The sequence below is a fragment of the Cetorhinus maximus genome, chromosome 17 (assembly GCF_964194155.1).
Source record: "Cetorhinus maximus chromosome 17, sCetMax3.hap1.1, whole genome shotgun sequence".
NCBI classification, from domain to species: domain Eukaryota; kingdom Metazoa; phylum Chordata; class Chondrichthyes; order Lamniformes; family Cetorhinidae; genus Cetorhinus; species Cetorhinus maximus.
Window position 1 is genome coordinate 19,987,617 of NC_135895.1, and position 12,934 is coordinate 20,000,550.

General features: G+C 46.7%; 1 protein-coding gene across 3 annotated transcripts in view; it reads left to right on the forward strand.

Moving 5' to 3' along the window:
* The window catches only part of LOC144692729 (very-long-chain enoyl-CoA reductase-like), a 111,292-nt gene extending 105,550 nt beyond the window's left edge, over nucleotides 1-5,742 (forward strand). For all 3 annotated transcript variants that reach the window (XM_078561813.1, XM_078561814.1, XM_078561812.1), the window contains 4 exons: nucleotides 322-379; nucleotides 2,825-2,913; nucleotides 4,857-4,902; nucleotides 5,028-5,742. In XM_078561813.1, coding sequence (XP_078417939.1) covers nucleotides 322-379; nucleotides 2,825-2,913; nucleotides 4,857-4,902; nucleotides 5,028-5,155 — 321 coding nt within the window. In that variant the 3' untranslated portion in view covers nucleotides 5,156-5,742. The remainder of the gene's footprint in view (nucleotides 1-321; nucleotides 380-2,824; nucleotides 2,914-4,856; nucleotides 4,903-5,027) is intronic.
* Nucleotides 5,743-12,934: the final 7,192 nt, after the last annotated feature.

Genomic DNA, 12,934 nt, shown 5'->3' on the forward strand with positions numbered 1-12,934 from the left:
GAATGCCCACGGACTGATTCATCAACTGTCATTTATCATTATTTGAGCTCTTAGTATTTTACTGTGGTTTTTAGCTTCTGTGTAATTAATTTACTTTTAATAAATTGGACTGGTCTTAGCCTGAATGCAATGGCCTGGCAGTATTTATCACCTTTAGAAACAGACAACCCTTGGAAATTAAAAATAAATTCACATTTCAAACGGGACAATGAAGCTGTCACTCTGGTACAGCTAATGGACTGTTAGAACTTCTGAAATTGTATGTTTTGTAGACTATGATCAGACAGTGACTATATCATGGTGATTTATGCATCATTGTAGGTATGTGAAGTTGGAAATTTCTCGATCCATATAGCCTTGAGGAACCTGCGCTCAGAGGGTAAGCACCTCTCTAACCTCCTGTTGCTTTTCTGGTGGTGACCTATTTCCAACAATGTGTTCCTGTCAAGAGGTTAAGTTAGAAAATATCACCTTTTCAAAGTTCACTCCACCTCACCCTACATGTAACTTCTCTGCACAATTCTATTAGGAAGTGGTTTGTATGTTCAATGTTCTGCTAGAAGAATGGGAACAGCAGAAACAGAACAACTAGGGTGAAATAATTTTGATGTATAATGTGCCTTTCAAATCCTTAGAATGTCCCAGTGCACTTAACAGCCATTTAATTACTGTTGTAGATACCAAATGTGACAATATTCACACAGCGAAGCCCCACAGACAGTAGTGAGATAAATCACCAGTTTCTGCTGGTGGTTGAGGAACAAGTGTTGGTCAGGTCATTAGGGCAACTCCCCTGTTCGTTTTGGAATACTGATGTTGAACCCTTTGCGCCCACCTGAGCAGGCAGATGGGGCTTGGTTTATCATCCCACCAAAAAGGCAGCTCCAAAGGATGAGCCTGGTTTATGTCCTCAAGACCTAGGGCTGGATTTTCACTCTGAGGGTGGGAAACACAAGGTGGTGGGTGGGGTGGAAGCAGCCACTCATTGAGATCTTCATGGGGGCATCCCCTTAATTGGCACGAAGACTGCTTCTCTGTCCAGTTAAAGACAGTGGGTGGGCTCTTGAAGCCAACGGGCCAATCAGATGCCTTCCAGCTTCAGAAGAGCAGCAAACTTTAATGGATGGCAAGTGCTTCAAGGTGGAGGCACCCCCTCTAACATTTTGAAATATTTCATTAAAAAAAATGGATCTTGCAGCCAGGCCACCACTGTGGAGGGTGTGGGGAGTGGGGACAGGAATCCCTGTAAAGGTGGCCTGTGGCTGGACTCACACCCAGGCAGGGAGGGAAGGCCTCTGGACCTGCCACATTGATTCCCAGGTCTGCTGCTGGGGTCCCACCGACAGGTACCTAAACCAATGTGGGAAACTGGAAGCTGATTGGAAAATTCCACTCGTGGTCCCTTTAATGGGAATTGTTTAGGCTCTGAACAAGCCTAGTCGGCCATCCTTGCTGGCCCCAATCCCGCCTTCTGAACAAATGGCCTGGAGGCAGCATTTTGCTGGGAAAGCAGCAGGCCGACTGGTGGGGCTGTTTTTCAGCCACTGCCGAAAACCCAGCCAGCACTTAAACCCATAACATTCTGGCTTAGAGGCAAGATCGTCCCCACTGAAACATGGCTGACATTTAGGATGGACCTCATAGGGCTGGACGTTTAGCCCTAGCCAGGGGCAGGAACTGAAGTGGGTGGACACAGAATGCCACGCCACTGGCTCCATCCTGCCCCAGGCCATTTTTCCAGATGTGGAATATGAAGGGGGGGTATGGGAGGCCGATAGGGTGCTCCATTAAGACACTTAAAGGCCACCTTAAGGCCAATTAAAGGAGTGGGATTTTCAAGTCAGCCTGCACGTTCCCAAAGGCAGTGGGAATCAGTTCAGCCGACTGCAGGCGATGTCTCGGTGACAGACCGGTGGGAATTGGAGCTTCACTGAGGCTTAGAGGTCCTCCCCACTGCCTTCCCCAGCCTACCTGGGTGCAGCAGCAGCAGCCACAGGCCGGTCTGTGGAGATGGTCCTCGTGGCCCGGCTGTAAAGGCCATTTTAGATTTGAAATTATTTTAAACCTAAGTTCAAATTTTAAAGAGTTGGAGAGAGGACGCCTCCATTTTGAAGTGCCCTCTCCCTCACTTACCTCCATGACGTCCTGCTGTCCTCTTTCAAGCTGAAACGCTTCTGATTGGCCCTTCAGTTTCGAGAGCCCACCCACCATCCTTATTTGGACGGCGAGCCTGCCCTCTGGCCGCTAATTGGGGGAAATTTGGGGGAAAATCACTGAGTGAAAACACCCATTTGATCCTGACAACCGGGTTCAAAATCCAGAAAGGGAAAAAAATAATCTTCTGATCCTGTACGTGCACTTTACAGTATAGACAACACCGACACCATACGACCAATTCCCATTATCCCCCTTGCTCAGAAAGGTCGTCAATAGGTATCTTGTACCTTTTGACAGAATGTTGTAGGGACCAGCTGTCAAGAGTAGAACATTTTCAAAAATGAAGTCTTAACTACTTAAGTTGATATTAATTTGTCCTGTTGTATTCTCTTTCTGGGTCTGCTTGCTCCTCACAGCCTGTTCTGTTTCTTTTTTTAGATTCTTGTAATCACTGGCTCCTGTTTTCTCTAATTCACATTACAGGGATTTAAAAAGATTGTTACCTAAGCCAGCTTATCAAAATCTTAAGCCTAATGTGAGGGTGGAGCGTACGTCACACGGGGAGCCTGTTCAAGGTCTCAGGGCGAGGAGACAATCCCTTATGTTTGGACATTATCCCTATTTATGATGAGCATGTGCCTATTTTTCTCCCCCCACCCCATCACAGGAGCCAAGATTCGCAAGATTCCTTACCCAACGAAGAATCCTTTCACTTGGTTGTTTTTCTTTGTGTCCTGCCCCAATTACACCTACGAGGTATGTTTGCTGTTGGGAGCGCTCACACACTTACAGCCTGCGCAGATGTTGCATGAAACTAACAGCGCACCTCTCAAATAACCTTTATTGAATGTAAGTTCCTGCTTAAGTTCCTGTTTGGTAGCACAGAACTTAAGTATTGCTGAAAAAAGAGACATGCCAAAGCTTTTTGTCTTGCACCCATCAAGACCCTTTGCAAGAACACCAATATAAGGGGAAAACAACAATTTATACTGTATGTGAAGAGAGTGCCGATTGGTTGGCAAGTGGATTCTGATTGGTAGAGACGTTGCCTTGGAGAATGCACCAGTGATGGTGACTGAAAGTTAACTGCCAAGCATTGTTTGAAATTTAGACTAGGCAGCTTGACCCTAATTGGTCACACCTCTTTTTTCAGTAATTACATCAATTCCTGCATTAGACTGCACTGCTGCAGGGTTTGACAGTATTAATTTCCCTCTTAACACCCCTTATCATCTAACATGCTGGATGTAGAATTTGCCTGCATTCGGGGCAGAACTCTGTAACACTGCATCAATGATATCAGAAACCCCGTGGGTTTCTGGTGATACTGCACCTCTCAGCCTCTCTTCGGAAAATAGTGAAGACTTTAAGTAATTATACCTCAAAAGCTGTATTTAAAAAAAAAATACCAGCGATGCCCGGGTGTTTGAAGCGTGATTCGCATAAACGGGTTCACCTTCCTGAATCTTGGGGCTGAATGTTTACTTTGGGAGTGGGAAAACAGGAGCCGGGATTTTCCGGGCCCCGCCCCTCCCCCTGCCCCAAACGGCCATTCTTTAGGATTGGCATGATTGGCATGAAGACAGTTCACTGTCCGGTTAAGGGTCGCAGGCGGGTTGTCAAAGCTGGAGGCCCAATCAGAGGCCTTCCATCTGGAGAGGAGTAGCAGGCTGCTGTGCAGATGAAGGGTGGGATTATGTGGCCCCCACCGCGGTGGGGCGAGCCGTTCAGAGGCCCACTGACTTCGGCGGGTGTGTTAAAACCCTGCTGGCGAAAATTCCGCCCTAAGTAACTAAGAGAGCACTTCAACATGGGGGGGTGGCGCTGTGCACCAACTTTTAAAAAAACTTTAAATAATAAAAGATCCAGCAGCTAGGCCACCATGTGTTGCAGGGGGGAGAGGGAGGGGTGGATTCCCTCAACAGGATGGCCTTTGTGCCCAGGCAGGCAGAGAGGGTCTGTAAGTCTGTGTGCAGCACTGGCTGAGTGGTAAGGATGTTCCCACTGGGTGCCCCCCCACCACCCCCAGGTATTTGAACGTACCCCCTCCGTGTCACGTCAGGAAACTGGGAAATTCCAGTTGGCCTTTCTAAACCTCAGCTAGCAAGGCGTTTAATAAGCCCAATCGGCTGCCTGTCTTGTTGTGCCCCCTGAGCCGGCCTTTCCCCCCACAACGGCTGGTGCCGGGAACAGTGTCGGGAAGCTGGCACGCTAGCCGTCGCCGGCATTTTCAGACACCGTTCCGCCTCTGCCCCTGATCTCGGCAGGATTCGAAAATCCTGCCCTCAAACTTGTTGCTTCTATCACATCCGTCTATCAGACTGGGGCTGGCAGCTGAGTGAGCTGGTCAGGAATCTGGCTGGAATTGTTTGTCTGCCCTCTTATGTGTAGTGAAGGGGAGAAAATGTTCCCTTAAGAATTTTCTTTGTTATGTCAACACCTGAATCCCATGACCAGATCGCTAATAATAATCACTTGCTTTAACCATGGATGCCGCACTTAATGCAAACTAAAACTCTGAGGAACAGATTAATTCACTTTTAGTTATTTTACACGGATTTGGCCCTAACAAGGAAGAACACTACAATGATGTTTTTGACTATGCAACCTGCTATATTGCAGTTCAAAGCAAAGACCTAAAACTGGCTAATAGTCACGATTCAAATCATGATCATCTTCCTTTGCTTGTTGATCTACAGGTGGGATCCTGGATTGGTTTTACTATAATGACGCAGTGTCTTCCAGGTAAGACATTATATGGCAGTAGTTTGAATTTCCTTGTAAAAAAAATTCAACACACGCGCAGAAGAAGAGCTTCTAAATACATGTACGCAATTGCCATTTAACCTTTTCTTTACTTTGCCTTTCAGTTGGTCTCTTTACCCTGATAGGTTTCTTCCAAATGACCGTTTGGGCTAAAGGCAAGCACCACATGTACCTGAAAGAGTTTAAGGATTACCCCACCTTCCGCATGCCAATAATTCCTTTTTTGCTATAATGTAGCACAATTTGAAGCCATAGAGCAGCAAAAGGAACAAAGCCTCCTTGGCAGAAATTCTGAACCTTTTCGACGTACTGACATTCTGTACCAGGGCTTTCAATGCATGTCAATCTTCAGCATGGGACCGCCAAATTAAACTGCTCACGACTGTGTTATTGACTCAGGTCTCTGCTTGTAGCACACTCCCCCAACTCAAGAACATTGTTGGTTGGTTATCTTATTATTCTTCACCGTTGCATTATAAACCAGGTCGATCCAAGGCTCGAACCTCCCTCATTATCTTACATTAACTTTGCCTTGCGGTGGTGCTCAAATGTTTAATCACTTCTCACGCTGCACAATCACAGCCTTTGATCCTTTACTGTCTGCTAAGCATGTTTGCTGTTGACTGAGTGTAGAGATGGAGAACTTCACTGTTACTGAGACTTTATATACACAGATGCTGACAACAAATTAAGGGCAAGCCTATGCGTGTTATTTTGCAGATCCTTTGCTAACACTGTTTGTCTCTGAATAAAAAGTTTAGCTGAAATGTTTTCTCCTCTTTTCAAAGCCATAAGTGCCAAATAAAGGAAGAAATGAGATGTTCTCGTGCTCGCTTTATTTATTCTATTCGCGGGCGTGGGTGTTGCTGGCTGGGCTGGCATTTTTATTGCCCATTCCTAATTGCCCTTCAGAAGGTGGTGGTGAGCTGTCTTCTCGAACCGCTGCAGTCCATGTGGTGTAGGCACACCCACAGTGCTGTTAGGAAAAGGATTCAAAGATTTTGACCCAGTGACAGCGAAGGAACGGCGATATAGTTCCACGTCCGGGTGCCGTGGGGCTTGGAGGGGAATTTGCAGGTGGCGGCGTTTCCAGGCATCTGCTGACCTTGTCCTTCTAGGTGGTAGAGGTCGCGGGTTTGAAAGGGGCTGTCGAAGGAACCTTGGTGAGTTGCTGCAGTTATGGCCTGGTAATACATGTATAGTCAATACCATCCAGTTAAATGTGCACATAAAGAAAGACTTGCATTTATATAGCACCTTTCACAACCTCAGGATATCCAGGAAGTGCTTTACAGCCAATCAACTACTTTTGTAGTGTAATCACTGTTGTAATGTAGGAGATACAGCAACCAATTTGCAAACGGCAAGTTCTCACCAAGGGCAATTTTTTTGATAATGGCCAGATAGTCTCTTTATTCTTGGTTGAGGGATAAATATTGCACAGGAGGGAGAACTCCTCAACTCTTCCTCGTATTAGGGCCACAGGACCCTTTACACCCACCGGAGAGGGCAGATGCTACCTTGGTTTAACACCTCATCCGATGGTAAGTGGCAGAGTTTTATAGTTGAACTGGGAGGGCGCTAATGGTGAATGTTTCAAATTTGCGACACCAAACATTGTGAGCATCATATTTTTTGGTAGTACCGACAAATTCTGCTGGTTTGACGGCTGGAAAGCAAGCTGGCTGGGTGAGTCATTTTGTTAAACATAAATCCTGTCTTAGGGAGGAGCCCCCTCAGTGCCTAATGCTTTTTGCCCATCGAAGAAACCTCTCAAGATCTTGTTCTTAGTGGAGTACAAGGGGTACTTGGGTCCATGATCCAGGAGGGAGTTAGTCCACTTTGTAGCTATATGTGAAGGGACTTTAGCGAACACCCAACCCTAGAAATTTCTCTCCAGGCCTCATCAGGGCAAATTGGGAGTGATGCAGAACTTCGCCCATTCCTATCAACCATCATTTGGATTTGGTGGGCGGTTGAGGGATTGATGTTGGCCGGAACGTTGGAAGAACTACCCTTTTCTTCTTCCAATAATGTCATAGATGAAATAGCCTCAGTTTAATGTCTCATCTAAAAGACGGCACCACCAACTCCCTCAGAACCGCACTGAAACCTCAGCTTAGATCAGGAACTCGCTTTGCTGGAGTGGGACTTGAACCCATGACCTGGTGACTGAGTGGTAAGGATGTTCCCACCAACGCAAGGTTGACACCTGCAGATGTAACACATGTGTCAGGATATGTCCTGGCGAGAGTGAGGTAGTGTACTTTTTAAGAGACTTCATTCTGTACAACAGTTGGACAATTGGTTGCAAAAGCATTGGGAAAGTAGCAATTTTGAAAAACCTCTGCCTGCTGTTTGCCCTCCCTATTTATCCGGGCTTGAGACTGGCACTGAACATACATATAAATTAGAAGCAGGAGTAGGCCATTTAGCCCCTTGAGCCTTCTACGCCACCTGATAAGATCATGTCGTGGATCACCAATACAAACTGACTTGTCTGCACCAGTCCCCTGAACAATAATGTTTGCAGATGACATTGAGCTATGTGATGAGGATGATGAGAACATGACTGAGTATATGGAGAACTGGAGAAAAGCACTGGAAGACAGGGGGTATAAAGATCAGTAGACCAAAGACCCAATTTATGGACTGGCCCAGGGAATAGGATCAGAGTGAAGGTGGAAAGATTATTCGTGAAGACTTGGAAAATGTGAGTAGGTTCAAGTAACTGGGGTCAGTGGTGGCAGAAGATGGAAGTGTGGAAATGGAAATGAAACAACTGAGTAGCGCTAGTTGGAGTAATTGGAAAAAATGGAGTTTTATGTGATAGAAAAGTATTGCTGAAACTGAAAGGAAGCATGTATAAGACATTCTGAGACCAGTCTTGTTATATAATGCAGAATAATGCAGAAACTAGAACAACATCAAGGAAAGAGGAAGAGTGACTGAATACTAATGGGATGTGAATGCTGAGATGGATGCGCGGAGTAACGAGAATGGGCAAAATCAGGAATTAGCGCATCAGGGGGTCAGTGAAGATTGTGGGAGCATCGAAGAAAGTGGCCAAGTAGAAATGGTATGGTCATCTGGAGGATGACCAAGGAGAGAGAGAGGAAATATGGTGAGGCGAGGGATGGAGATGGGACTGCGAGGAAGAAGTAGAAGAGGAAGGCCTAACAGCAGATGGAAAGATGTGATAGCGAGGGACTCAAACACAGTGGGATTGGAAGAGGAATGAATGACTAACAGGCGATGGTGAAGGGTGATCAGGCAGCATTGTGACAACTCCAAGTAAAATGGAAGAGGCTAAAAGCAGAAAAAGAAGAAGCAGGAGCAGAACTACCACTCAGCCCCCTTTGTTACAGGCCCCACGGTGGCTGGTTGCACAGGTCTTGCTGCAATGCAAGGGGCTGAAGATCTTTTACAGGTAATTGCAGCAAAGGCATGTCAAAATTACTACCTTCCCAATGTTTTTGCAACCAATTGCTGTACAGAAAGAAGTATTTTAAATAATACACTGTTTCACTCCCACCAGGATCGTATCCTGACACGTGTGTTACACCTGCAGGTGTCAAGCTTGTGTTGGTGGGAACATCCTTACCACTCAAGTCACCAGGTCATGAGTTCAAGCCCCATTCCGGCAAAGTGAGTTCTGAATCTAAGCTGAGGTTTCAGTGTGGCTCGGAGGGGGTACTGCATTGTTGGAGGTGCCATCTTTCAGATGAGACTTTAAACTGAGGCCAGTTGATCCAGGGCGTTGCTTGAAGAAAAGGGTAGTTCTTCCAATATTCCGGCCAACATCAATCCCTCAACCAATAACACTGGATAAAACAGATTATCTGAACATTTATCTCATTGCTGTTTGTGGGATCTTGTGGTGCACAAATTGCCAACATATAGCAACATTGACTATATTTTAAATGCACTTCATAACCTGTAAGCCACGCTGGGACTTCCTGAGGTCATGAAAGGCATTATACAATGCAAGGATTTCCTGCATAGTGTCAGACAACTGAGGTGGGATTTTGAGCGAATAGTATTATCCTGTCATTCCCGACTCTCACTTGACGACACAGTTGGAGACAGGCACAATAAATACTTCCAACAGAACTTTGTAACACTGAATAGTGAAGACCTGTCACATTTTTTTATATTCTTTCATGGGATACGGATGTTGCTGGCAAGGCCAGCATTTGTTGCCCATCCTTTGAGAATGTGGGGGTGAGCTGCCTTCTTGAACTTCTGCAGCCCATCTGGCGTGGGTACACCCACAGTGCTGTTCAGAAGGGAGTACCAAGATTTTGATCCAGTGACAGTGAAAGAACGCCAATATAGTTCCAAGTTAGGATGGTGTTTGGCTTGTGGGGGATCTTGCAGGTGGTGGTGTTCCTGTGTGTCTGCTGCCCTTGTCCTTCTAGGTGGTAGAGGTCACAGGTTTGGAAGGTGCTGTCGAAGGACCCTTGGTGAGTTGCTGCAATCCATCTTGTATATAGTACACACTGCTGTTACTGTGCATCAGTGGTGGAGGGAGTGAATGTTTAAGGTGGTGGATGGGGTGCTGGACAAGCGGGCTGGTTTGTCCTGGATGCTGTCGAGCTGCTTGAGTGTTGTTGGAGCTGCACTCATCCAGGCAAGTAGAGAGTATTCCATCACATTCCTGACTTGTGCTTTGTCTCTGGTGGACAGGATTTGGGAGTCAGGAGTTGAGTTACTCGCCTCAGAGTTTACACTCTCTTTCTTGTAGCCAAAGTATTTATATGGCATGTCCAGTTCAGTTTCTGGTCAATGGTAACCCCCCCCCCACCCCCAAGGATTTTGGATAGTAAGGGATTCAACGATGGTAATGCCATTGAATGTCAAGGGGCAATGGTTGGATTCTCTCTTGTTGGAGATGGTCATTGTCTGGCACTTGTGTGGTGTGAATGTTACTTGCCACTTGTCAGCCCAAACTTGGATATTATCCATGTCTTGCTGCACTTGTACATGGGCTGCTTCAGTATCTGAGGAGTTGTGAATGATACTGAACATTGTGCAATCATCAGCGAACATCCCTTCTGACCTTATGATGGAAGGAAGGTCATTAATGGAGGAGCTGAAGATGGGCCTAGGACACTACCCTGAGAAATGCCAGCAACAATGTCCTGGGACTGTGATGATTGGCCTCCAACAACCACAACCATCTTCCTTTGTGCTAGGTATGACTTCAAACAGCAGCGAGATCCCCCCCACCGATTCCCATTGGCTCCAGTTTTGCCAGGGCCCCTTGATGCCACACTCGGTCACGTGCTGCCTTGATATCAAGGGCAGTCACTCTCACTTCACCTCGGGAGTTCAGATCTCTTGTTCATGTTCGAACCAAGGCTGTAATGAGGTCAGGAGCTCAATGGCCCTGGTAGAACACAAACATATGTTGCACAACCCGCATATAAATATTCAAGAACACTTGCTATAATTTAGAGAAAGAGTTTGTATGGCTCGTGGAGATGGACTGAGTGTAAATGGCCCATATCCTAGTTATCTAAGATGAGTAGTTGAGGGATGGGGTGTGCGGAGGGGGTGCCATCATAGTTGATCAGAAAACGTTTTGTGCGAAATCTTACTGCCTTTGCAAATATTCTTCCATTGAGGATAAACATGAGTTCTGACCTCGATGGTCTGTCAGCCCTCCTGTGCAATCTTCCCAGAGGTGGCCAATTAATTGGCCAATCAGAGGACCTGCAGCTTTGGAAGGCCGCCACCTCCACCAGGAGAGGTGGGTGATGTTCATGCAGCGAGGAGAGTGCGAGGGCGCCTCAACATGGAGGTGGCCTTGGAGGCGTGCGTCAACTTTAAAACTGGTGAGGGCTGATGCCAGTTGGCCGCTTGTAGCCGAGTGGATTTGTTTGGGCCAAGGGTGCGGCCTTTCCTGCCCATGGCCCCCTCACTGGAGCACGGGACCTCCAGCTCTGATGGCCACTCTGGCTGCAATCGGGTGGCTCCCTCCACTGAGCTGCCAGGCTCAACAATCAGCAGGAGGCCTCTCTGATGCTGGGAAGATCCCAACAGAGTCTTCCCCATTCCCTTCATTAGCCTCCCAATTACAATGTATTGGTTACCCACCACTGCGGCGCGGTATGACTCTGCATCTGGCAAGATCGACTGAAGGCAGGAATGCTTCAAGCCGACAAGGATCTTTTCTATTTCCTCCCAGCCCCGTCTCCAAACCTGCCTCGGGGGCCTCATAAGATCCCAACTTTTGTCTTCGTCTGGAGATCAGCAGTTGAGGAAACCGTGGTCACTTCTTCCCTCTTTAACTCTCTTCCCTTCTTTCCAAAAGATGCCAACCTATGGTATTGATCATTGTTGCTCAGTCATCTGGAGCTGGCAGTACCACAGATAAGACCAAAACTGTCTGCACATGTGCAGAGGTCACTTGATGCCGATTAGAAATGGGACCCAACTTGGCTGGAGAAGTGTGAAGTTAAACAAATGCAGAGCAAAGCTGTCAAATTAGTTCAGGAAACAGATGGCAAACTAGCTTCAGACCTGACTGAAATCGACAGGGAGTTTGCAGGGTGTCAGAGCTGACTCGACACAATGAGCCCCATGGGCAGGATCTTCCGGTCCTCGGGTGGGCGGGCCTGGGAGCAGCCGCGAAATGGCCCACCGCCCGCGATTGGCCCCTGACCGCGATTGGCCCCCGCCCGCGATTGGCCCCCGCCCGCGATTTCACGTGGGCTGGCCAATTAACAGCCAGTCTGCGTGAAATGTGCGTTGAGAAATTCAGCGCTGCCGGGGTGGGGGCTGGAGGAAGGGGAGCGCTAAGTCTGCCCATGCGCGGGGAAGCGTGCACTGAAAGCAGGGAGCTGCCTCAGGGAGCTGAGGATTTGTGCAAACAGGAATAAAGATTTTGAAGATGAGAGAAACATGTCCCCGCCTATGACTCGGTCATGTGAACAGGGGCATACTAAAAATGATGTCTAAAAATTTTTACTCTTTTTTTAATTCCTGTTGGAAAGCTGATGAGGTTTCATAAAAAATCCAAAGGCCGCCTGGCCGACTCACCTGCCCGCCAACCCCGTAAGGTTGGACGGGCAGCGAAATTTTGCTTTTAATTAATTGATTAAGGACCTTCCTAGGCCTCTTAGTTGTCGGCGGGCACGCTGACAACTCTCGTGTGCCCCGAAATATTGTGTGTGTGATTTCGCCGGGAAGTGACTCCGGGACGCTCGCCCGATGTCACCGTGTGCTGTTTTACGCCCGATCAGGTCGGACATGCACCTGCCCACGAGACTTAAAATCCTGCCCCATGTTATTTAAGAAGAAGCCAAGAGCTAACGTGGCAGCGTTACCCCATCTCTGGACAAACTACACAGTTGCTGGATACCCAGTAAATATACAAATATACGTAATGAATAGGTTCAATAAGCTAATTCTGGAAAATCTCTGATTTCTGTTGCATTTGTAACGATTCCTTAAACATTCAGGTTCCCATCTTGCTATCAATGGCCTGTCCCCTCTGATAGGTATACTAATAATAAATTCAGAAGTATTTCAAGGTTTCCAGTATATTTATTGTATTATGAATAAAATCTGACCCATGAGTAATTTAGTTCTTGGATACTGGGGGATGGGGGCAGCAGCTGCTGAGAATATACCAGTTACTGGCGAAGAAAAAACTAAACAAAAGAGAAATAATTGCATTTAGCATTTAGAAATAATTGCATTTTAACGTGCAAATGTAGCACCTTACACAAATTCAGGCGGTTTCAAAGTGCTTTACAGCCAATGAAATACTTTTTTTGGAAGTGTAGTCACTGTTGTAATGTAGAAAACCTGGCAGTCAAAGTCCACACAGCAAACTCTCCCAAACAGGAATGTATAATAACCAGATTCACTGTTTTTGTGATATTGATTGAAGGATAAATATTAACCAGTACTCTGGGGAGAACTCACCTGCTCTTCTTTGACATAAGTACCATGGGATCTTTTACATCTACTGAGCAGGCAGATAGGGCCTTGGTTTAAT